This window comes from Malania oleifera, chromosome 2 (genome assembly GCF_029873635.1).
Source record: "Malania oleifera isolate guangnan ecotype guangnan chromosome 2, ASM2987363v1, whole genome shotgun sequence".
In the NCBI taxonomy this organism is placed as follows: domain Eukaryota; kingdom Viridiplantae; phylum Streptophyta; class Magnoliopsida; order Santalales; family Ximeniaceae; genus Malania; species Malania oleifera.
In genome coordinates, this window is record NC_080418.1 from 31,952,361 (window position 1) to 31,978,592 (window position 26,232).

Sequence of the window (26,232 nt, forward strand, 5' to 3'; positions counted from 1 at the left end):
TAGAATTTGCTTTAAATTGATGTGTGTGTGTGTGTGTGTGTGTGTGTGCAATGTTTAATGTGGTGTTGAGAGGGTGAATAACAGTGAGCGAGAGAGAAAGTTACTTTTTTTTATTCCTCTGTAATTCAGTTTTTGTGAAATAAATTGATAGTGTTTATTGTGCAAATACTCACTGAGTTTCTGTCACAACCAGTGATTGAGTGTCCCCTCCACCCATCACGCCCCCCTTGTGTTGTGTGAATGAGGCCTTATATAAAAAAAATTCCAAAACCCTAAAAGCCCCCTTTTTGTTTTTTTTTTTTTTTGTTTTTTATCTTTTTAAAAGAATAATAACAACAACAACAACAACAACAACAACAACAACAATAGTAAAACAACAACAACAATAATAATAATAATAATAATAATAATAATAATAATAATAAATAGTAAAAACTAATAATAATAATTATAGTAAAGTAATAATAAAATAGAGATGAGAATAATAAAAATAATAATAGTAAAATAATAATAAAATAGAAGTCATATGAATGATAAAAATAATAAAAATAACAAGAATAAAGTAATAATAATAATAATAATAATAATAATAATAATAATAATAAAAGAAGTAACCCCTTGGTTATATTTGACTCGGGTAAAAATAGGGTGTCTATAGTCAAAGTGAACGTCAACGTCACCATAATCAAGTTCAAGAATACATTTATGCGAGAGAAATAGATTATTATCCTCTACACACCCATTTATTGAACAATACCTAATTAACTTAGTAATACTATCAAATTTAATTGATCTAAACTTTTTATTCAAAATATTTACACATAAAAATCAATGATCTGAAAAGCCATTACATGGTACTCATAATTTGTACTTTTTAATTAAAGAATTGCCGCAAATCGGATCATTCCCACACCAGACACACACATATTCTTTTGATGACAATGACACGAGGGCCATTCACCTCCATCAAACCTACCCATATTCCTTCGACATCTACCATATATCAAACCTACCCATCACCTTTTTCATTTAATTTAATCTCCATTGTAAATTGAAATACTGAAATACATGCTTGTGTTGAATGCTAAATGCATGGTTGATGTAGTACATTATGAATTGCATGCTAGTAGTAGATTTAGGTTCGCGCATGCTCAAACTGAATGATATCTACATGATGTGTATTATCGTGATTTGTTTGCTTTAGTCTATCAAGTTTTAGTGCAAGAATTTTTTTTGGATATGTTCAATTTACAGACGACATGCTGCCGAATTTTCGTTAAAGTTTTTTCTAACAAAACTATGTACAAAGAAATATATATGCATGATCAGTTAAAACTTAAAGTCATTCTAACTTGCGCCTCTCACGTGTTGAAATTCGTAAGAAAAGAGGCGATCTTAGGCTAATAATTGAAAATCAAAAAGACTTGGCTAAGAATAACAATCTTACGTTCCATATGAAGTAAAATGCCAAATTAATTACTGCAATTCCATATATTCATTGAAGCTTAGACCTGTTGAAGAACGGTTACTATACATTCATACATAATTGTACATGTGAGACAAATCAATTGTTATATTTCAATTGATTATTAGTCATACTATGTTGACTAATAATCACTTGAACATGTTAATTATTTATTTCACTTCTGATTAGTAATGTTTGTATTTCAACCATTCTTTGATTGTCCAATGTGGATAGTTCAGGAAGTTGTACTTACATTGTTGTCATCGTTCACGCTTTGTCAATTGTCATTATATATTTCAAGCGCATCTCTACTTGTGTTCTTTAGGTACATAGTGGGGTGTCGTGACAATTTGTTAGTGATGGAAAACTAGCAACATGTTCACTTCCCCTATCTCGTGTACTTGGAGAGACATGGGGAGATGTTGCCGAAATTTATAACAACTATGACGAAAGAATTTGAGCAATTGATCACAACGTAAATGCAACATTCCCGAATGGGATAGGATCCATACCCTTTGGAGTATGATGGTTAATTATAGGATTCACAATGTATGCGTTATAAACATTATGAGAACCAGAATAATAGCACCATTTACTTGAACATGTTATAGGGTAATTAATAAACATGGATAAGAGTTGGAAGAACGCTTGGGGTAGGTTTTTGTCAGAATACGTGAAAGGGGTGCATGATTTCATAGAGTTCATGCATCCTCATGCAAACAAAGCCAGTAGAATAAGGTGTCTTTGCAAGAAATGCCAGAATATAACCTTCAAACACATTGATTTGGTCCATTCACATTTATTAGACTTTGGAATGGAGAAAAGGTACATAACATGGGTGTTCCATGATGAAGATTACGCAGTACAAAGCGATGATGATAATGGTGAAGATGAGGGGGCAAATATAGTAGGTGGTGATACCTATTCGGAAGGGGTAATTGAAATGTTAGGTGACTTAAAAAGGGGGATTGCAATGGAAATAGGCGATGTGCCTGTGTCGTGTACTGGAAATGAGTCTACTTCAGCAAGTACCATACCTTGCGATCCTAGTACATTGAATTGACTTGGTAAACCATTTGCTAATCTCATGAGGGATGCATGGGTGCCCCTATATCAACACTGTAAAAAGTTATCAAAATTAGAGTTTCTGATAAAGTTGCTTCATGCAAGGACAATGCATGGGTTATCTCAGAGCGCATTCAACATGCATTTAAGTCTCATTAAGGTGGCACTGCCTGATGGTAAAACACTTCCCAAGTATTTTTATGAGGTAAAGACATACATGCTTGAATTGGGTCTTAGTTACACTCTAATACATGCGTGTAGGTATGATTGTGCACTCTTTTATGGTGAACATGAAAATGCGAACGAGTGCCTAGAATGTGATGAACCAAGGTATACAACTAATCAGAAGAAGGTTAAAAAGATCCCCAAAATTTTTTGCAATATTGTCCATTAATCTTGCGGCTGCAACGATTGTATATGTTCAAAATGATTGCTATAGATATGAGATGGCATTAAGACAAATGTCTTCAACATGGAAACGCCCTTAGCCATCTAGCGGACTCCGAAGCTTGGGCCGATTTTGATAAAATACATCTGTGGTTTGCTAGCGATCCTCACAACATTAGACTTGGCCTTGCTTCAGATGGGTTCAATCCTTTTGGTAACATGAACAACCGATATAACATGTGGCCAGTTATAATGATGCCATATAATATGCCGCCATGGCGATGTATGAAAGAACCTTTCATTTATATGTCTCTGCTTATTCCTGGACCGAGGGCACTTGGTAATGATGTTGATATTTACCTACGTCCGTTAATTAACGAGTTGAAAGAACTATAGGGAAAAGGAGTCGAGACATTCAATGTGGAAACTAGGACAACATTTCGAATGCGTGTTGTAGTCTTATGGACAATTAATGATTTCCCCACTTACGGCAACATGTTAGGTTGGAGCACAAAAGGTTACTTAGCATGCCCAGTATGTAATAAGGATGCTGGGTCCTTATCCTTAAAGCGTGGCCGCAAGTTATGCTTTATGTGTCATCGTCATTTTCTACAAACTGGACATCCTTAGAGGACTCGTGGCGTCAGAAGCTTCAATGGAAAACCAAAGGTTGCAGCCAAAGCGACTAAGTGGGGAAGAGATATTAAACCAGCTAAGGTTGATTGGAGATGTGAAATTTGGGAAACCACCGACCAGTAGAAAAAGAAAATGCGCTGAGTGGGAGTTGAATTGGACAAAGAGAAGCATCTTCTTTGAGTTGCCACACTAGAAAGATCTTTTACTATGCCACAACTTGGATGTCATGCACATCGAAAAGAAAATTTGTGAGAATGTCATTGGTACATTGCTTGATATAAATGGAAAGACAAAGGACACTACAAATGCTCGTCGGGATATGGAAGATATAGGAATACGGGCTGAGTTGCACCTGTTTTGTGATGGGGGCAAAATTCTCATGCCATTAGCTTGTTACACATTTTTGAAGGACGAGAATCATAAGTTCTTTGAATGGTTGAAATCAGTGAAATTCCCAGATGGATATGCATCGAACATAGCTCGATGCATAAACACGAAGGAAGGGAAGATGCTAGGAATAAAAAGTCATGATTGTCACGTCCTTCTACAACGGGTTCTACCCGTTTTCCTTCATGGACACTTGACTGAAGATGTTTGCTCGGTGCTGATTGAGCTGGGAATATTTTTTCGACAATTGTGCTCCAAAAAATTAAGCATAAACGTACTTGAATGGTTAGAGGATGACATTGTGATCATACTATGCAAGCTGGAGAAAATATTTCTGCCAACATTCTTTGATGTGATGGTCCACCTAGCCATCCATTACCAAGAGAGGCAATAATTGGAGGACCGATTTAATATCGTTGGATGTATCCTATTGAGAGGTAAATTATAAAGTCCTTGTATAATGGTCACATGATTTCCTTGTTTTTATTTTTTTTCCTTTATTGTGTGTACAAGTCTATAATGCTATGTAAAATGCACAGGTTCTTGTCCACTTTGAAGGGGTACGTGCGCAATAAGGCACAACCATAAGGTTCAATCATTGAGGCATACATTGGTAGTGAATGTCTTGCATTTTGCTCAATGTATCTGCATGATATTGACACAACAATTTCAAAAATAAAAATATCTTCATTTAGAAATTCCGTTGGATTCTAGTGGAGTAATGTATTAAATGTATTATATGAATAATATCCTTTCAATTAAACAGATATTTCAATGATTCCCATGTTCGTATTTCGAAAGTAAAAGGGATAGAAAATTATTCCAACCGAATTCTTCCTAAATTTTCTATTTTGCTGAACCAGTTCTGATAATGTTCACCTGTAAGGAGCGAAATGCAGATGTTCATGCTATTAATGCCAAAGATGAAGAACCAAGGAGCTCTATATTTCTAGAAAATGTTCGGCCTCTCGATGCATGAGTTTACGATTTCATTGATATGGACGACCTACAAAAGACTTATTTTTACGTCCTCAATAATTGTGATGAAACTGTTCCATATATCGAGTACGTGGTTCCAAACTCCTTACTTTGCATTGTATTTACATATGCATAATTATATTCGTAGTTGACATTAACATGTACTATTGTTGCATATAGAGAACATAAAGCTAAACTCCTAGCCCAAAATGAACAGAATGTTGACGAAAGACGTAAGAAGGAATTTATCAATTGGTTTGCGAGTCGTGTAAGTAACAAATACTGCTTGAGTGAGAAGCAATGTATGTTTTCACTATTGATGGTTTATTCTTCTAAATATTTGTATGCGTTGGCATGTCGCTCCAATCAACGAGTTAACCGCTACAGCAGTTGCATTGTCAACGGGTTACAATTTCATACAAAGTCCTTCGAACTATATAGAAGAACCCAAAATTGTGGGGTTGCGATGCTAGGAACAGAAGGAGATGAAGAAATTGACTACTTTGGTTTGTTGGATGACATTATAGAGCTTAACTATGGAGCTAACAAACTCGTCCACCTGTTCAAGTGTACCTGGTGGGACATTGGCAATAAAAAAAGTTGGGATAAACACCGATGCCTACTTTACCAGTGTCAATTTTAGCAAGACCTGGTATCAAAATGACCCTATTGTGCTTGTGATGTAGGCAGAACAAGTGTTTTACCTTAAAGACACCAAATTGAAGGGTGAATGGCATGTGGCCCAAAAGATTCCCCCCGAAGTTTGTATGCTATTACATAAGTTATAGATGGGGAGAAAAGTGCCAGTGAGGCTGCATTCCAAGAAAATGAGCCATCTGTCAATGCAGCAGCGCAATTTTCTTTCAATGTTGTCGAAGAAGGAGCCGATCCTATACCATTGAGTAGGGATGGTGCCACGGCAGAACACGTAGGGAGTGCTGACATTACAATTGAACTTTCTGTAGACATTCACTTCATCGATGATGATGAAACTGATGGGGAAGATGAAACAGGGGTCGAGTACTATAGTGAAGAGGAAACCACTTTAGAAAGTGAGGATGATACCGATATTGAGGACGTATAGGGGGGTACGCATGTTATGTTTGTCACTATGTATCTGACATGTGTAAATAACTTAAAATATATGTATTATGCATCCATTTAATATTCATACTTCTTATATTTACTTGTCTAATAATTTGCAGATATGGCACCAGGAGGTCGACGTGGCCGATTTCCTTTCAGGCACACGACTACATCGTATGAGGATGATCCGACATCCTCGAGACCGGCGGAGCCTGTCGGTCTTGATGCAGCAGCACCATTTTTTGAGCCATTGGCACCTCAGCTAGACATTGATACCACTTATGCGACTGATACGTAGGGTGAGTTGCCGACCGTGATGAGCAGTGTTGGTATGGATACAATTAATTTATTTATATTTCAATTATTGATGTTAGTTATTCACGTATAATTTATTTATATTTCAATTATTGATGTTAGTTATTCACGTATATGAGTATAGTGTTGTTCTTAATTTAATTCTGCAATCTACATCCACGGTCAGATCAGGACATGGTGTAGCGAAGAACATGTCGCTGAAGAAGCACTTGGAGAGGACAAAGCAGCGGATTCGGATCAACATTCCTCCATGCTACACTGCCCCGCTGAACGATTGGTGCACTGCGTGGACGAGGGAGCTCGGCATTTTATGCTGACAGTATGCTCCAGTCATGGGCTTCAGCTAACCGCAGGTGACTCAGGAGCAGCGCATGGTTCTTTACATGCGCATTTCGGTAAGTAATCCAAAACCCTATAAAGTCCTTTTAAATTAAATGTTTTTTTACTTTTAATATACTACCAATTAACAACTGTCTAACATTGTAATTCTATTACCTATATATGTAGGAGGAGTTTGATATGGACATCCTTGAGGATGACCATGTGACGAGTGCAGTCGATGTCCAATTGTGCATTAAATTTAAAGCTATCGCTCGAAAATGCGTGAGCATTTTCGAGCCATGGGAGATGAAGCAGAAGTGCAGCCATACGATAAGATATCCCAAGAGGATTGGGAAGTGGTGTGTCACCATTTCCGCGATCCACGCTATCAGGTGATATGTTTGTATTATAAATACTAATTTTTCACAATGATGTCGCTAATAAACCGTCATTACATCTTCCTTGTAAGCCATATGTGAGACAAATGCTGCGAGCCGCAACAAACTCCCTACGATGTATTGCAGTGGATCGAGGTTATTCGTAAATCATCGACAGGTAATTACTATATATAAAACTATCTGACCATTACATGACATACAACTAATGATGTCTTATATGATAATGTAGCATGATCTTGATACTGGCGCAGAGGAGCCGCTGTTGGATCTTTATTAGAGAACACACCAACAACGATCGGGGGAGTGGTGCGAGGGTGCGCAAGATAGACATGTAAGTGAAACAAAATATTTAGTTTATTACTTGATTCAAAACATCAAAGTTGTAGTCTTAATTATTCCTTTTTATCATTTTCATGACTGAAATTAGGCACAGATTGTCGAACTGAGGGATGCACCTATTTCATAGGGAAGTCAGCACATGACAAATTTCGAGATTACTTCCTAGGTTCTTAGGCAATGAGCGGGGGGCTGGGTGAAAGGTATTGGAAGTGGATACATCACCCCAACAGCATCATCATCCATAGGTGCGGTGGCTTGTGCAGACGTGGAACGAGGGCGTTGAGAGGCCGAGTATTGTGCAGAGGAGATGGCTCGACGGATGCAGATGGTGGAATGGAGAACGCGCAATTGAAAGATATGGTTTCCACCTTTCAAGCCCAGCTGCAAGCCATGATGAATAGGCAAGCGCAGTTCGAGGAAATGATGCGCCAATCTTGACAGATGATGCGGGTGGCTCCTCTGATTAGAAGGTATGTATGGTACTTATAACTTAACATAGTACTTGTGCAAAAGTATTTTATGATTTTGTTTGTGTCATAATATAGCGAATTTTTCAATGATTAACGAATACTCATACTAGCTCCTCTAAAGAGCTTTATACATTATTCTAACTTGTACACTAAAAACCATTAAACTGAGTGTTAAGGGGTGACAATAATGGGATAAATTCTGGGGGGGGGGGGGGGGGGAGAGATAGCATTACATGTATTCTCTATAAAAAGTACAAATTCACGGAAGAACTAAAGTGTCATAGTTGGGGCAATTTTTATACTATGTAGTTATAGATAGTTTGCATGAATACTGCAAAAAAATTAATATTACAAACAGATATGACTTGAGAAAATTACTATAATAAAAAAAAAAAATAACACGTACAACTTTGATGCGAGAATGATAGATGTCTTTCACATCCAATAATAATGTGTGTGTGTGTGTGTGAATATATACCCTCTCCCAAGTAAGAGCTATCCTTACTACACTCTAATCCTCTAGCAGCTTCGCAGAAAGCCACTAGCGCTTCGCCTCTCCTGTCATCTTAAAAGCGGCATAGCAGACCTTCTGTTCGTCCGTGCAGTCAAGTACAACCATAATCTCTTCTATCTCCTGTACCTAATTCTCTGCTGCCATTGGATCAGGTCCTCTTATAAAGGCTGGAGGGTTCATCCTCATAAATTCTTTTATGCTGCAACCCTGTACTACAGGTGGACTGTTATGTTCCTTTGGATCCTTCTTCATTTATGCTTTAACTTGACGGACGATACCTCGCAGCACCTTAGAGGTATTTATTTCTTCCTCGCTAGAGGTCACTGAATCCTCCCTTCCTTCAGCCTCTACATTCTCATCGCCAGAATCCATCCTGAAAATAGGACAGAAAAGAGATAAGATTTCCATATCATGACTTCAAATATCATAATCATTAACTTAAATCCAAATAAAATCCAAAATCTTCATATAAGGACCAGTCTCACAATTCAAAAAAAAAAAAAAACATCTAAGGGTACCGTGGCTTTTCAAAGGCCATCGACTACTTCAGAAAAATCACAGGAAATATTTGACGTATTTTTGCCTCTAAATTACAAAAAAAAAAAAAAAAAAATCCTATACTTTCCTACACCAAACCTATTTCTCAGTATCTAAACTATTCATCTAGTATCATCATCCTAACAATTTCCTATACTCTGATATAAATCATTTCCTAAATCCTCAAAATCCCCAAAATCATTGCTATGATACCAAAATGTAACGCCCCGAACCCTTAAACGTAGGTTTGGTGCATTATACCTGATAATATCTTGATAAATCATAATTCATCACATATGCAGCGGAAAACATAACCATAATCTCCATATATCATAAAATTATAATACCAACATTCCATAATACTAGAGTTTGCTATAACCTATCTATAAATCCATAATAAGTCATCCATCACCTGTATTTCCATAAATACATACATCTCCAAAACATTTCAGTATTTTCACAACCATCCTTTCTCAACAGCCATAAAACATAAAGACATAAAACATAAACATATATATTTACATCCCCAAAATAGTATCTACATATACCCTTTCTTTTATAGTCCTCAAAAATTCTAAAATACCCTCGAGCTCCTAAGCATGACCTCGAGGATGTCCTGAAAAGGAACATTCATATTCGGGTGAGACACATCTCAGTAAGGGAAGAAATATATATATTAAAATAGTGTGTGGCTAACATGAGGTATATAGATATAATTTTAATTACATTTGCAAATCATCTCATAATATTGAAATCATTTTCTGAACCTAAACAATCACAAGAAAATGTTTAACCCACGAGATTACTCAAGAATAGGGGTGATTACCTGCCCATACAAGTAGCACTCCTCTTCTCTGATACTCAGGTAACCCTAAGGTCACAACGAAAGCATATCAGGACACTCACCTTACTCAGTAAGCCCTCAAGTGTTAACTTGATCTTGTACTCACGCATTCAACAATAGTTTACCGGAAAAGGCCCTGAGGATAGGGAAATCTACCCGTCCATACAAGTAGGTTCCCTCTGCCTTAATATGTTATGTAGCTACTATCACATCCGAAGCTATTAGTGCACTCGCCTTTCTCAGCAAGCCCTTAGGTGAAGAGTTTGCCTTGCCCAATCGTAACATGTTCTACATACATAGATACTTCCAATATCATAATACTTTATTCCTTTTTGTCATTATTCATTCATACACAATTGTTCATGTTCATAGCTTAAACATTGCATTTCATTTCACTTTAAGTGACTCTTTCCCATTTACATCGTTCACATTTGTCATTTCATTTCATTGCCATTTCATTGTCATTTCATTGCATAACATTTTCATTTCATTTCTTCGTACTACAGCTGCTTTTTAGCCATCATCAGTTAGTCTACATAGAAATGCGCTAGAATCTGCTAACATAGCTGCCTTTCAGTTGTCTTACATTTACATTGTTGCATTTAACATACACAAGCAACATTGTCCATATCATATTTTATTCTCAATACTTTACTTACTTAGCATGCATCTCATACATTTAATATATATATATATGCAGCGAATCTCATGCCACACAATTTAATAGTAAAATTCATACATGTTTTTGTAAAATAGGTCAACCCACATTTAACATTTATATGCTGAAAATACATTTCATTCCTTACTTACTTCCTTAGAAAATACCTTTCACTTTCATTCATTTACTTTCACATATACATAGCTATATAAACAACCTTAGGCTCAGAAAACATAAATTTCATGGCTGGCATTTTTAACTCACATAAAAACACATATATACATAAATAACACATAATCCTTTTTAATTCATGAAAAACCTGATTTAATATATAAATTTCCCCCTTACCTGACTTTTTATCAATACCTGTAGGATCCCCGAATTGATACCCACAGCGTTCATTTGGACCCTGAATCCAAATATTTTAACTTAATTAAAATAAATTCCAATTAACTCAGATCTTAAGAAAAACACCTATTTACTACTTCCTAGGCTCCAAATAACAACATTCGTTAAGGAAATCTCACAATAACTTACTTACCCTAATTTTGGGATGTTTCCCAAATCTTACAACCCAATGATCAGCTCCTACAACCTTGTAGAGAATGTTCCTACGAACCTCCAAGTGGTTCCGAATCATCAAACCGAGTCAAATTCAGCTCCAAATCGAAGAGAGAAGGCTGGGATACTGTTTAGAGAGAGAGAGAGGAAAGAGAGTTTCTCGAATTCTCACTGAAAAATGAAGAATTCTCTATTTATAGGCAGGGCTTCGTCGACGTGACACATGGATTCGTCGACGAGGCACTATATGACTTCGTCGATGAGAAGATACATTCGTTGACAAAATTTAGAGTTTGAAAATATACTCTCTCAAGATTCCTAATTCGAAGAGAAATTGGAGTTCGTCAACGAGCTTAGAAGGACACTCGTCGACAAATACAGGACATTTGTTAACGAGGCCCGTTATTTTCTTAAAAATTCTTCCTTTCTTCCCCTTATTTTCCTTTAATCCATTTTATTCTTTATATTTTCTAATTATTTAAATTCTGGGTCATTACAGTTTGCATGAATACTGCAAAAAAATTAATATTACAAACAGATATGACTTGATAAAATTACTATAATAAAAGAAAAATAACACGTAAAAGTTTGATTTGAGAATGATAGATGTCTTTCACATCCAATAATAATGTGTGTGCGTGTGTGTGAATATATATATAGGGAGAGAGAGAGAGAGATGCATATATTTTCAATTCAAGTTTAACCTATCCATTAAATTCAATGACATGACGCATATATTTTCAATTAAAGTTTATAATTATTTATTTTTTTATCGAATAATTTTATTTTTTTATCATTGTTGTTTCAGAAAGTTCCATCAGTGTTACACTTTTCGGATGCATCATTCTTATGAAAGCATCCTCCTTGTGGATGTGCCTATGCATCCTCTCTGCGAATTCAACCTCCTTTTGTATGCATCCTCCTTGTGGATGCATCTTCGTTTTCGATGTGGCTTCCTTTTGAACGGATGGTCGTTTTGGATGGGTGCTCCTTCTAAATGCATCCTCCTTATGGATCCATCCTACTTTTGGATGTTGTTATTTCTAATTACTTGATATTGTTGCATAATGCGTAGATGTTTTTTTTTTTTTTATTGTTATCATAGTGTATATCTTGTTTAGTTGGGAAATTTTCATATGATAGATATTCATCTTGTACGGATTATAGCTTTACTTGTTGGATATTCTGAATTTAATGGATACATGTACTACTATTGTGAATTGTTGATTGCTACATGATTGCATGCTAGTCTAGATGTATGGCGGATGCAGTTGATGTGTATTGCATGCTGGTAGTGGATATAGGTTCTCGCGTGCCTTGAACTGAATTATAAATGACTTATTTGAACATATCAGGTATAGGTTGTATAGAAAAATGTCCAATTTACAGACGGCATGCTGCCAAAATTTCGTTAAAATTTTTCCAAAAAAAAAAAAGAACCATGCACAATGATAATTATGATAAAATGAATGTTAAAATATATTTGAAAGAATGAGTGAAAGCTAAGAATTATAAGAAATGAGGCAATGTAGGCTTAGTTCATTTAAAGAAGCATTCATTTATATATTTTTGGTCCGGTAAGCCTAAAGAATTCATTGGCGAGCCTAAATCATTGAAAATATTAGAAACACTTGGCTAAGGATTTGAAAATTTGAAAAAGACATAAGTTGAATATATACATAACTCAGAGGGAGCATCATCTTTATTATCCTTTAAATTAAATGCTCTCATCATCTCATAACGTTCATGTCCAAATGCCTAGATGAATAACAATACTACACTAAACTCAATACTATCTATTGTTATCTGCTATTTATATTCTGAATTTAATGGATACATGTACTACTATTGTGAATTATTGATTGCTACATGATTACATGCTAGTCTAGAATGCCTCCTGCATGGCGGATGCAGTTAATGTGCATTGTATGCTGGTAGTGGATATAGGTTCTCATGTGCCTTGAACTAAATTATAAATGACTTATTTGAACATATCAGGTACAAGTTTTATGGGAAAATGTCCAATTTATAGACAACATGCTGCCGGAATTTCGTTAAAATTTTCCAAAAAAAATAAATCATGTACAACAATAATTATGATAAAATGAATGTTAAAGTAATAACGATTGGATCGACATTTCCATCAGTCCTAATTAAAATATTGCGCTGATAAGGTTAAATTTTAATTTGGATTCATCTAACAAGTGAATAGGTAAATGTAATCTGCATATATTTCAATGATTTTATTTGTATTTATTTAGTTTACTTTTTAATTGAGAGGAAAAAAGTCTAGTGTCATGGCAAGAGAGTGGTTGAAGCAGGTGAGGTGCGCTCTACTTCCTATATATATGTATATATTGTTCTCCTACCATGTGTGCCAATGATGGTTACAACCTGTGCATTATAACCTTACTCTTGTAATGTATGTTACAAAAGATTGGAGTCATTCTAAGCATTTTCTTTGCAACAAAATTACTAGCAAACTTTATATGTATGTTATTTTGTATGTATATATATAAATATGTGTATCATTTTCTCCTAAATTATGAGTAATTTATTCTTTCATTTCCTTTAATTTATCTCAATTTCCTTCAAAACTTTTCAAAATGCATCTATCTAAAAGGAGGAACATGTAATAAAACATGACTCCTATTTTAAGTCATATGCACATTTTCCCTTCTATTCAACTTATTTGATTTCTCCAAAAACTATTTTATTTTTTAGGATGGCAAACTGATTAAGAAGAATACAAATTAAATAATTAATTAATGAAAATTTTAAAGACGTAATTAAAACCTACTCGTAAGCACCTTAACTTATCAAAAGGGCAACAGAGGACTCAAATATTAGATATAAATTTATTTAATTGGAGATTAGAGTAAAAGGACAGACCAACCTCATGTCCTAAAAAATTAATCAACTATTTGAAAGGTCTAAAACACCATCATAGAAAAAAATTATAAAATAATTTTCATGACTAAACATGCCTAAAAGACTTTAAACACTATCACAAAAATAAAATAAAATAAAATAAAACAACCTCCATAACTAAAGGTGTCTCAATCTTAAGATAATAATTACACTTATGGTTAATGAACATTATCAAATTCTCGGTGGCTGATTCAGTTGTTTTGCCATGTTCTATTATTGGTGTTCTCTTCAGTTTTTCTATTGACTTGTTGGTTGCTCACTATTTTTATTGCCTTCTTGGTTTCTTGTTTTGGGTCTTCCTACACTTTTGTATCCGCAGACCTCTGACTTGAGCTTTGTTTATTAATGAATTCACTCACTTTTACCTTTCAAAAAATTAAAAGGTAATTACACATAATATATATAAGTAGTTGCAAATATGGTTGTGTGTGTATCTTCTCATGGTTATTCAAAGACCCTTTCATCTTTTCGACTTTATAGACTACCTTTCAAGTGTGCAACTCAATGGAAATATGTAAACTCAGTGTTTAGCTTTAAATACTAACATTATTTTTTTCATTATTGATCGTACAAATTGTGTAATATGCATGATTATGAAATCTTTGTGAATTTTTTATATCATACAATTATTTTTCCTAATTATACTGAGTGCCAGCTCTCCATTTGTATACTAATTTTTTTTAATGACTTAATTTGTAAGATTCACGGCTGTCATAATATCAGCACGATGCCATGCATGCATGCACTACAGTCATCGAATGCAACTTTTGACTATTTATTTGTAATTTTTATTATTATTTGAACAAATGGAATTTTTGTATTTTAATTTGAATTCGTACTAGTATTTGTATTTGAACATATGCTATTTCTTTATTTTAATTGAATTTTTATTTGAATTCGAAATTTTGAATGATTTATGAATTTTGTAGTAATTATGGTTTCAGTTTATGTATTCGAAAATGTAATTACAGATTTTTATATAAGAATTGATGATTAAAAAAATTAGTATTAAAGGTTTTTAAAATTTTCTAATTATTAGTAAATGATTCAAATTCATCACTAATAGTAGGGTATTAGAGACGAATTTGTAATTCGTCACTAATACTCTACTATTAATGACGAATCTGAGTTGAGCCGTTCTAAAATTTATAGTGACGGTATTAGAGTTTTAGTGACGGTTATGATCCTTCACTAATACCCTGATTTTTTGTAGTGATATGGGTGAGTTGACCTACTTCCTTGGACTTCAAATTAAGTAAGCTAAAACTGGAACATTCATAAATCAGTCAAAATGCATAAGATACTTGCGTAAGAAATTCGATATGGAAGATGGCAAACCTTTAGGGACCGCTATGAGTACGTCTATAAATCTTGATAAAGATAAGAAAGGAAAACCAGTAGATATGAAATACTACTGAGGCATGACATTATGTTCAGTAGACCAGACATTATGTTTAGTGTGTGCATGTGCGCCCGATTTCAAGCAGCCCCTAAAGAGTCTCACCAAATAGCCATCAAAAGAATTTTAAGATATTTGATAGGTACTATTGAGTTAGGTCTATGGTATCCTAAAGATACAAGCTTTGAGATGATCAGCTATTCAGATGCTGATTATGTAGGATGTAAAATTGATTGAAAAAGTACAAGTGGTAATTGTCACTTTCTAGGAAGATCTCTTGTGTCTTGGTTCTCCAAGAAGCAAAATTCTGTAGCACTATCTACTACGAAAGCAGAGTATGTGGCAATAGGTAGCTGTTGTGCACAAACATTCCATGTGAAGCAACAGTTAAAGTATTGCAATTTGTAATATTTGGTTGTACCTATAAAATGTGATAATACCAGTGCCATCAATATTTTCAAAAATCTCATATCTCATTCAAGAACCAAGCATATCGATATCGGGCATCCTTCTTTAAGAGATCATGTGCAAAAAGAGGATATAACTCTTGAGTTAGTGAATATAAGTAACCAATGGACTGATATCTTTACAAAACCTCTTCCATATAATAGATTTATCTCTATAAGATGTGATCTAGGATTATTGCATGGTAGAGAAGTAGTTTGAAAAGGAAAACTGGATAAGTGAAGGTTAGGCGACTAACTCTTAAGGCACAGTCGACTAACTTGCTATTGTTTGGAGAAATTTTGAAGAAACACATTTGTCAGGCAACTAACATATCGTGAACACTCGACTGACTTACGGCGGTTTAAATTCGAACAGTGTGTAAAACCCTAATTTTTAAATCCTCAATCCATTGACTTTGTTCCTCCCTCGTCCAAAACTTTTTCTACTTCATTTCCAAGTGTTTCCTCACACAAAATCTTCCGATTAAACCTTGAAGATCATCCTCTTACTTCATTTCTAACTAATTTTCTAGGGCTTCACAGTTCGTTTTTCTCAAAATCAATCATGTTACAAACGAAAACCACTAGAAACAAAGGATCTTCTTCCGGGAACGATGATAAAAATGACATAGAGAAATGGCTTGTAACTCCTCACGCAAAGAAGCTATACCGGGATCATATCCGATCTATTGAACCTATTTTTGGTAAGGTCTTAGATATGACATTCTTTGAAGAAGATTTTCCCGCTATTTTACCCATGTTCAAAACTTTAGGATGGAAAAAGTTTATCACATTTCAGGCAAAAGGCATGTAACCTAATCTAGTTAAACTCTTTATGCCAATTTGATAAAAGGAGACATTGTGCCCTCCACTGAAGTTATGGGGAAATCGATTGCTCTTACTCCACAAATCTTAGCAACCATCTTGCATATCAAACAAGGAGAGTTTGAGTGTCCATCTCTTAGCCAATCTTGGATTATGGCTCAAGATTTCTCACCTGAAGAGTTTCTCCCATTGGTTATTATTGAACCACCTGTTTTGTTTAGTCATCCTCCTCTCTATAAACAATTGAACCTGCAAGCTCAAATCCTCCAAAAACTCATTACTTATAATATTCTACCTAGGGTAGGATCACACGACCACATTTCTTACCTTGATTGTTTCGTCATGTGGTGCTTGCTTAAAGGTAAAAAGATTGACTTACCAAGCTTAATTCTCAAATGGATGATTTCTAGAGAAGAAGCTTGTAGAGTTATTCTTCCGTATGGTGGAGTTTTGAACCTTGTTTTTGCACGTCTTAGTGTCGCCACTCCATCCTCCTTGTTCATAAAGAGAATCCATTATGATCCTTTTTCTTCTACCACACTTAAGCAAATGGGTTATGTGCGACATGATCAAGGATGGTTTCCTAAATATGGTTAGAGACGACACCAAGCTCAAGAACAACAGCCACTTGTTCAGCAACCAACTCAGCAACTTGCTTCTCAGGAAAATGATACCCCTTCCTGGTTCATTGCTTATCAGCAGCAGCTCATAGATTTTCATGGTGAAATGCATTCCAGGTTCAGCTCGCTTTAGTAAAATTACACATCTCTTCAAGAAAATTACACTTCTCTTGATCAATGACTTGAACATAATATGGTCGGATCATCCTCTTCACGCGGTAAGGCTCCAATGAAAAGTAGTTCTGGTGATGCCGAAGAAGAAGATGGAGATGCAAATGAAGAGGAAGATGAAGAAGCAACTGAAACTAATGGGGCAAATGATGCTTAGTTATTTTCCTATCTTGAACAAACTTTGTTTGTAATATTTGACTCCGATACTATATTTTTTTTACACACTCATTTGGAACTTGTTGACTATCTTCTTATGCATGATGAATGGTTATTATCAGTTTTGTGATTATGATGACTCATTGCATTACATTATGATTGATTATGCTTTTCTTGATATCTTTCTCTTTTTGATTGATGTCAAAAGGGGGAGAAAAGGTTGAGCAAAAGGAGCACTGAGCATATGAAATTTTATTAAGCTGATATTTTGATCATGAATGAAATACAGCACTGAGCATATGAAATTTTAATGAGCTGATATTCTGATCATGAATGAAATACAAATTTTATTGAATATGGAATATGTTTCATTCAGGGGGAGTTATAGTTCAAAATTGATAATATCATGATATATGTTCATTAAGTTAATATGAATTATGTTTTACTTTACAAATCTTGTTGAGATTATGCTTATTGTAAGGGGGAGCCTTGATAAGCCTTACTCACTTTTGTTCCTTATTTGTCATCATAAAAATAAAAAAAAAGAGATTGCTGGTCTAATAAGGTTTAGAATCTTATTTTGATGATTACAAATGAAGGGTTTACTTAACATGTTTGTTTAAGTATTTATCCGGTCTTCAAAAAGTGCTTATGAGATCAAGTTCATGTGTTTGAAGAAAATGGATGAAGTTTATACTCAAGGAAATGAGCTATGATAGATGTCAAAGTATATTGAAGTTAGAAAGCTTCAAGTTGGATATAGAAAGCAAGCCAAAACATGAAGAATTTGTTCTTAAGATAGAGTTGTTTTATATATAAGTCTCATGTAAATACTTCGCAAATTCAATAATGATGCATAAAGCTCTTAGGAAAGTTTAAGTGACTTAGAGACCTTATTTCAAAATCAAGGAAAATGTTTTAAAGTCTTACTTATGTTTTTTCAAGATCTAAATAAAGTTTCGAAATCAAAATTTGAAAAATCACTTAAGCTGAAAGTAGGACATGCGATTGATGAATCATCATCAGATGACTGACATTTTTATGTGCTTTTTAAGAAAGTAAACAGAACCGAGATAGGAGATTGACCCTTAAAGCTCAGTCGACTAACCCAACATTGTGTTCTCAAAATACACTGAACTTAAAAGGCTCAGGCGACTAACCTCAGGCATAGTCAACTGAAGTTCGTGTTTTAACCTTTAAATGGCGTTTGAAAAGTTTCCAAATTTGATTTCTTGGGCTCCAAACTTAGAGATTACTTGGGAAATACTGCAAGTAAATTGGGGAAAACGTTAAAGTAACTTTACCACTCTATAAATACTTGTTATTTTCACAAATTACATACATGCAATCAAGCACATACAAATTACAAATTCAAAGTTCTTCTACTGAAATATTTTATAAAGTATTGCTGTGTTTTTTCTGAAACAACCCACGGTTTTCTAATCTTTTCTATTAAGAATTACAATTCAAGTCAGAACCCTGGTGATATTCCAATGAGCTTTACTCTTCTATATTGATTATTGTTGAAGTATATTGTTCTTCAATTGTACAAATATGCTCTAACTAAGAGTTTCAAATGTACGAACAAAGTTTGTTCTTGTTTCTTTTTTCTTATTTTCTTGATGATTTGGGATTGTTGGATCGTTGCCTAGAGAGAGTGGATTCTCGTTAGAGAGGCGAACTCCACCCTTGAGGGAGAGAGGTTATAACTTCACCTGGTAATGAAGTTGGAAAGGACAATCCTCACATCGTGTTTCTTGGGGCAAGGACGTAGGCTTCTAGCCGAACCTTGTAAAAAATCTGGTCTTCAACTCTTCTTCCCTAATCTCCTTACTTTATTGTAAGGTTATAATCTACGTGTATGTTTATTGAGAATTTGCTGCATATTGGAAGTTGCTGCAAAACTGTTTTTGGTTCATATTTGAAATCAAGGAACATATTGGTTATCATTGGTTGGTTTGAAAAGTTCAAAGTAAAGTTGAATACTAATTTTTGAATATCACAAATGAAGTTGATTTTGTTAAATTAATTAAAAGAAAGTTGCAGGCTTTATAAAATCAATCTTCTGAAATTATCTTGAAATTTTCATCATTTATTATTGAAGAAAATTTTGATTCTGAATATTAAAATTTTGAGATTTTCGATCAAGCTGATCTTTAACATCATTCATTCATAAAAGATTGAATTTAGATTGTTCAAAGGATTGTTGACTGAACTTGTAAGGATTATTGATCAATATTATTGTGTTTATGTGATTGCTAAAAATCAATTTGCTGGGTTAATACTTAAACTAAGGAATTTGTGAAACAAAGTAATAAATAAATTTTAAAAACCCAATTCAATCCCCCCCCCCCTCTCGGGAGTATACCCAAATTCTCAACAATCTATATCAAGCTTGTATGTAAAATATTCACAACAATATATACGAGCAAACCACCTGAGGATTTCCACTATCTTGCTCCTTTAAATTAGGGCAAAGCTACCACTACAATCCCTCCTTACAGGCAGAGAAGCCTCTCCAAGCGATATATGCTCACTCGATAAGGTACAGACTGTAATCCCTCCTTATAGGCAGAGACACATCTCCAAGTGATATACCCTCACTTGGCAAGGTTCAAAACCCGAACCGCAAAGAAATGAATTTTCAAAATAAAGAGTAGGAGAAATTTGAATTTGATCTTCAAAATGAGTTTCAAATATGAACAAGAATCAAAGAATATTCAAATAAGCTGTCAAAATGATTTGCTAACCTTCTCCAAGTGAATTGGCGAGGTATTTATAGGCAAAAATCAAATATGGCCATTATATGAACGTTGGACAATAAAATAATAATATATTTTAAATTTTATGATCATTTTATGCCTAGAAAAATACGAACCTGAGAGTTCTAGTCGACCGACCCAAAGGCGATTCTCCATTTTAGCGTGGTTTGGCCTGCCGGGCTGATGATCCAGTCTGCCAGATCATTCTCACATGAATGTCAGTCGACCAGGCTTGGTGATCAGGTCAACTGACCCCTTAATAAAATTGAGGTACAGCCAAGTCTTCACTTTGGTCGACCGGGCTGATGGTCTGGTCAACTGACCCCTTAATAAAATTGAGTTTTAGCCTTCTTTCAACTTCAAAAAACAGTTCAAACCTTTTGAATAAGTGTTTTTTTTTTAAATAAAAGGTTTTTCATGAAAAATCTCGTTTCTAGGGTCAATCTATGATCATATAAGAGCTTCACATTCAATCAGATGATTATGCATGCACAATTGAGACTTATAAACATTACAATGAAAGATACAGGTCTTCAAACTTTGCTCTTCATATTTCCATGAAATGTGCCAAAAGATGTGATCGTTTAAGTGCTTCATGGCTTCCATTTTGCATCGGTCATTTGCGCTTTCTAAAACTTAAGCCTATTCATTCACTTGACGCAAAAATGAGATGTTGTGATTTGTCATTATCAAAACGGGATAGGACTCAAAAGTCAACAGAGATAAGTCATCTTCTAAGCACATATGGGACCCAGTGGTGGAAAATATGGAGAAGAAGTTGGCAACATGGAAATCAAAGTTCCTTTCTATGGGAGGTAGATTGTCCCTCAGAAACTCTGTGCTATCCAATCAACTCATATACTACATGTTTATGTTTCCCATTCCCAGGAAAGTGGTACAGGTTATTGAAAGAATCCAAAGAAACTTCCCTTGGAGGGGAATAAAGGAAAGCTGTAAATTCCCTCTCGCCGAATAGAGATTATTCAATCAAAAAAACAAGGCGGACTGGGAATCAAGCAAATAGAGAATACAAAAAAAGGCTCGTATGAGAAAATGGATATGGAGGTTCAGTACGGAAGACGAAGCTTTATGGATAGTGGTGATAAGTATCAAGCACGGGTATGGCGTCATAGACTGGTACCCAAAATCTAATTTCAGAAGTACAAGTTGGGGCCTTTGTTGGAAAAATTGTAGCAAACTCAAACCTACTAGTTGGGAACACATGAAGATAATTGTGGGATACGGGAGTAAAACAAAATTTTGGTTGGAAAAATGGGCCGCTAAAGCCACTCTCTAGGAACTCTACCCGAGCCTTATCCAGGTGTCTTGTCAGAAGAATGCTAAAATGGCAGGTTTACTAAGTTTTCCCAACAACAGGCCTTTTTGGGATTTACTTTTTGACAAACATGTCAAGGGCAAGGAGATCAATAAAGTCATGGAGTTGTTCAAACTGCTATATAATATCAACATAAATAGGGGGAGAAAAGATTCGTGTTCTTGGACCCTCAATGCATCTCAGAACTTCATGATGTCTAGCCTTTACAATCATCTGGCTAGCAGGAACAATTGCAATTATGTAAAAATCCCACACAACCAGTTTTGGAATTATTTCATTCCATCAAAGGTGAGTGTTTTTGGTTGGCTAGCAATAAACCACAAAATTCTTTACTTTAGACAATCTGTAAAAAATAGGTCGGAGGATGGCCCCTAGGTGTGTTATGTGTAAGAAGGAAAGTGAAGGAGTGGATCACATTTTCCTGCACTGTCATTTTAACAAACAGATTTGGGCTATTGTGTGCCAGAGAATGTGTAATCACATGGTTATGTCGAATATACTGAAATCAATATTCTTAGCATGAAATTTGTCAAAGCTCAAATGGTTTCTTAGAACGATGAAAACAACTATTTCGGTAGCAATTAATTTATTGGGAAATTTAGAAAGAGAGGAATGGAAGAATCTTTAAGAAAAACTACTCCACCGACTCGAAGGTTAATTTGTACCTTCGGACTAGATCCAATTCTTTGCTATCTTATATGGATTGAAAAGGATTTTCCTATATTTTCTATGATTTGGAAGGGTGATTAAGTTCATCTTTTTCCCTTTCTGTTGTATCTCTTTTTCATTAGGAGGATTGAAACTTCCTACTTATCATTCCTTTAATAAATTTATCCTTTTTTCAAAAAAGAAAAAATTACACAGCAAGGTTTTCAAGTTTCATGCAATTAATTACATTCAAAACAAATTGCAAGCTAAAGATCCCTCGTAAGTTTTTCAAATATTAATAATTAAGAGGGCATAATAGATCAGAGGTTGACCGCATCCGCATGCAGTAGTAGTTTATACTTCATATATATTTACAGATATATAATGTTATAGCAACCTCCCCAAGTGATCTTTTGGGATATACGATGAGACTTCCCCTTCCTGTTCATGTGGGGATGCGGTGGACTGGATTCCTTAATTAATTGGCGAAAAAAGATGTTTGCAACCGTTGGGAATCTCCATTAGCTCTTTCCCTTACTTCTTCTAATGTCAACCCCCTCACCTGGCCTCCCCATACAAATACCACACACCTCCTGCTTCTCTTTCCTCAATTCCTCAGGGAGAGAGAGAGAGAGAGAGAGAATGGCCGATCGTGAGGGTTCCCCTGGAATGTCCATGCACGGAGTAACAGGCAGGGAGCAAACCTTCGCCCTCGCCGTCGCTTCCCCGACTGTTCCCACTGACACGGCAGCGAAGTTCGCCTTACCGGTGGACTCCGAGCACAAGGCCAAGGTGTTCAGGATTCTCTCCTTAGCCAACCCTCACATGAGGACCTTCCACCTCTCCTGGATCTCCTTCTTCACCTGCTTCGTCTCGACCTTCGCTGCCGCCCCCCTCGTCCCCATCATCCGCGACAATCTCAACCTCACCAAGGCCGACGTCGGCAACGCCGGCGTCGCCTCCGTCTCCGGCAGCATCTTCTCTCGGCTCGTGATGGGGACCGTCTGCGACCTCCTGGGCCCTAGGTACGGCTGCGCGTTCCTCATGATGCTGTCGGCACCGACCGTCTTCTGCATGTGCTACGTGTCTTCGGCCGGCGGCTACATCGCCGTCCGGTTCATGATAGGGTTCTGCCTCGCCACCTTCGTGTCGTGCCAGTATTGGATGAGCACCATGTTCAACAGCAAGATCGTTGGGGTGGTGAACGGAACCGCCGCCGGATGGGGGAACATGGGCGGCGGAGCCACCCAGCTTATAATGCCGTTGCTGTACGAGGTGATCCGGCGGGCTGGCGCCACCCCCTTCACCGCCTGGAGGATTGCATTCTTCATCCCTGGATGGATTCATGTGATCATGGGGATTTTGGTGTTGACCCTTGGCCAAGACCTGCCGGACGGAAACCGTAGCAGTCTACAGAAGACTGGTGAGGTCGCCAAAGACAAATTTTCCAAGGTACGTAATTGGTTTCCTTTTTAAGTCGATTACATATTTATTCATCGATGTCCTTTTAGTATTTGACGTTATTTGTTTTGTGTTTTTGTTTTCCATATGTATACGCAGGTGATGTGGAATGGCATAACAAATTATAGGACGTGGATATTTGTCCTCCTATACGGCTATTCCATGGGCGTTGAACTGTCCACCGATAATGTCATTGCGGAATATTTTTATGATAGGTTTGTTTCATTCCTTGACGTCTTTTGTGATGAGAAAATGTTGAATTGTTTGATGCTAAGATACCCAACGGATATATGCACTAATTACTAGGGAGGTGCATGGTTCAATTACCCAACCATACCCCTCTGAACTATTAATTGAATTAAAATTTCAGTTTGTTAGACAATAAGAAACAAAATCCAAATTAGGCTAATCGATTTTTTAAATCAATATCCAGTAATTAACTGAGTCAATCATTTAAATGTATATAATTTAAAATTTTATAGTCATTACAAATAATGTTTTTCTTTCATAATAATTAACATATAAATTTAAAATATTCATCATATAGATTTAAGCATCAGTTTTAGTATAGTGCAAAATTGTTTTTAATTTAAATTATTAAATATTATATAATATTATTATATGTTTATAAAATATGGACTCAATTCAGTTAATTATGACTATTGAATTAATCAAATTGAAACTAAATTGATAATTGAAAAAAATTACAAGTTCCAGTCTGAAATTGATCCGATAGAAAAATTAGTCAATTAATTTTGGATTTAGTTTGATTCCCATTTGCAATTTGGTTTGAAGCTAAACTGATAATCGAGAATGATCGATCAATTTTTGGTTTGGTTTGATTCCCTTTTACAATTTGATTCGACTTTTTCTGCCCACCCTATTTGTTATATACGTTGAGGCGGTTGAGCCGTCTGTGGTTTTTTTTTTCGTGGGCGGGGGAGGGGATGGGGAGTTATTCTAGGCTTAATTAGTTGGTCCATGCCTAAGGATTTGGCATCAATCTTCTGACCAGTTAATCAATGCATGCAACGCAATGCTCTTATCTATTAAATTCAAGCGAAACAATTAACCTGCAGTCACCACGTACAAAACAGGTTCAATCTCAAGCTTCACACCGCCGGTATCATCGCTGGCACCTTCGGCATGGCCAACATCGTGGCTCGCCCCTTCGGCGGCTTCGCTTCAGACGCAGCTGCCCTGAGGTTCGGCATGCGGGGCAGACTATGGACCCTCTGGATCCTCCAAACCCTAGGCGGAGTCTTCTGCGTCTGGCTCGGCCGCGCAGCCTCTCTCCCCATGGCCGTCCTGTCAATGATCCTCTTCTCCGTCGGAGCCCAGGCTGCCTGCGGCGCAACCTTCGGCATCATCCCCTTCGTTTCCCGGCGATCTCTGGGCGTAATATCGGGCCTCATCGGCGCCGGAGGTAACTTTGGGTCGGGTCTGACCCAATTAGTTTTCTTCACGAGCACCGAATTCTCCACTGCAACGGGTCTGTCTCTGATGGGCGTCATGATCATGGCATGCACGCTTCCGGTGACGCTGGTGCACTTCCCCCAGTGGGGTGGCATGTTCTTTCCGCCGTCGAGAGACGCCATGAATTCGACGGAGGAGCACTACTACGGATCAGAGTGGAGCGAGGAGGAGAAGGAGAAAGGCTTGCATCGAGCGAGTCTCAAGTTCACCGAGAACAGCCGGTCAGAGCGCGGGCGGCGGGTTGCGTCGGAGCCGACGCCGACTCCCCCGGATTCCACACCGGCTCAGGTTTAGCCGGCGACAGGTTTATATGACATCGGCAGGAATATTACGGGTACAGAATAGTGAATCTCCGGCCACTTCAATGGATCTTCCAGTGTGAAAATTTTGAGTAATATATCTTATGTGGAACGGAACGTCGCCTTTAAGTTGTTTTCTTTTTTTAATTTCTTTTTGATTTTATTTTGTAGCCTGTACTGTTATAGTAGCCTGTGTGGCTGTGTTTGTTTTAAAATGAAGATTTAGAATCTCAGCGCCTCTTTATTTATGAAAAATAATTTTTATTTTTTAAATTCTTAAATTTATATAAAAATATTAAGTTTTTAAAAAAAATTTAAAAATTGTATAAGAAATTTAAAAATGAGAAAAAATTGTTTTTGAATCTATATATAAGTTATTTTTTTTTTAAATAAAAAAATTTATGTTATTCTAAAAACAAATTATTTTTGCAAACGAACAGAATTTTTAATTATAAACAATTTAGAATGTGTTATAAAAGATGTAGGAAAATAAATAGAGATGTGTTAGAAATTTATATGGTTAGGCTATGTCTATTCTACGAACGGATGAGATAAAAAACTTCACTATCTCGAGAGGAATTACAAGATCATTTGGAACCGGCCTTGCACAAAATATCTCTCGTCTTTATCTCTCCTCCACTCTCATCCTTTCGATATGCATGACTCAAAAAATTTATTATTAAATTTAATTAATTATTATTATTATTAATTATATAATACAAATAATATAATATAATAATA

The 26,232-nt window shown here is 35.9% G+C and overlaps 1 protein-coding gene across 1 annotated transcript; it reads left to right on the forward strand.

Annotated features, from left to right (window-relative positions):
* The first annotated feature begins 22,897 nt into the window (after window positions 1–22,897).
* LOC131149166 (high affinity nitrate transporter 2.4-like) lies at window positions 22,898–25,486 on the forward strand. The gene is made up of 3 exons (XM_058099341.1): window positions 22,898–23,707; window positions 23,816–23,931; window positions 24,814–25,486. The coding sequence occupies exons 1-3, from the start codon at window positions 22,898–22,900 to the stop codon at window positions 25,484–25,486; spliced, it is 1,599 nt and encodes a 532-aa protein (XP_057955324.1).
* Window positions 25,487–26,232: the final 746 nt, after the last annotated feature.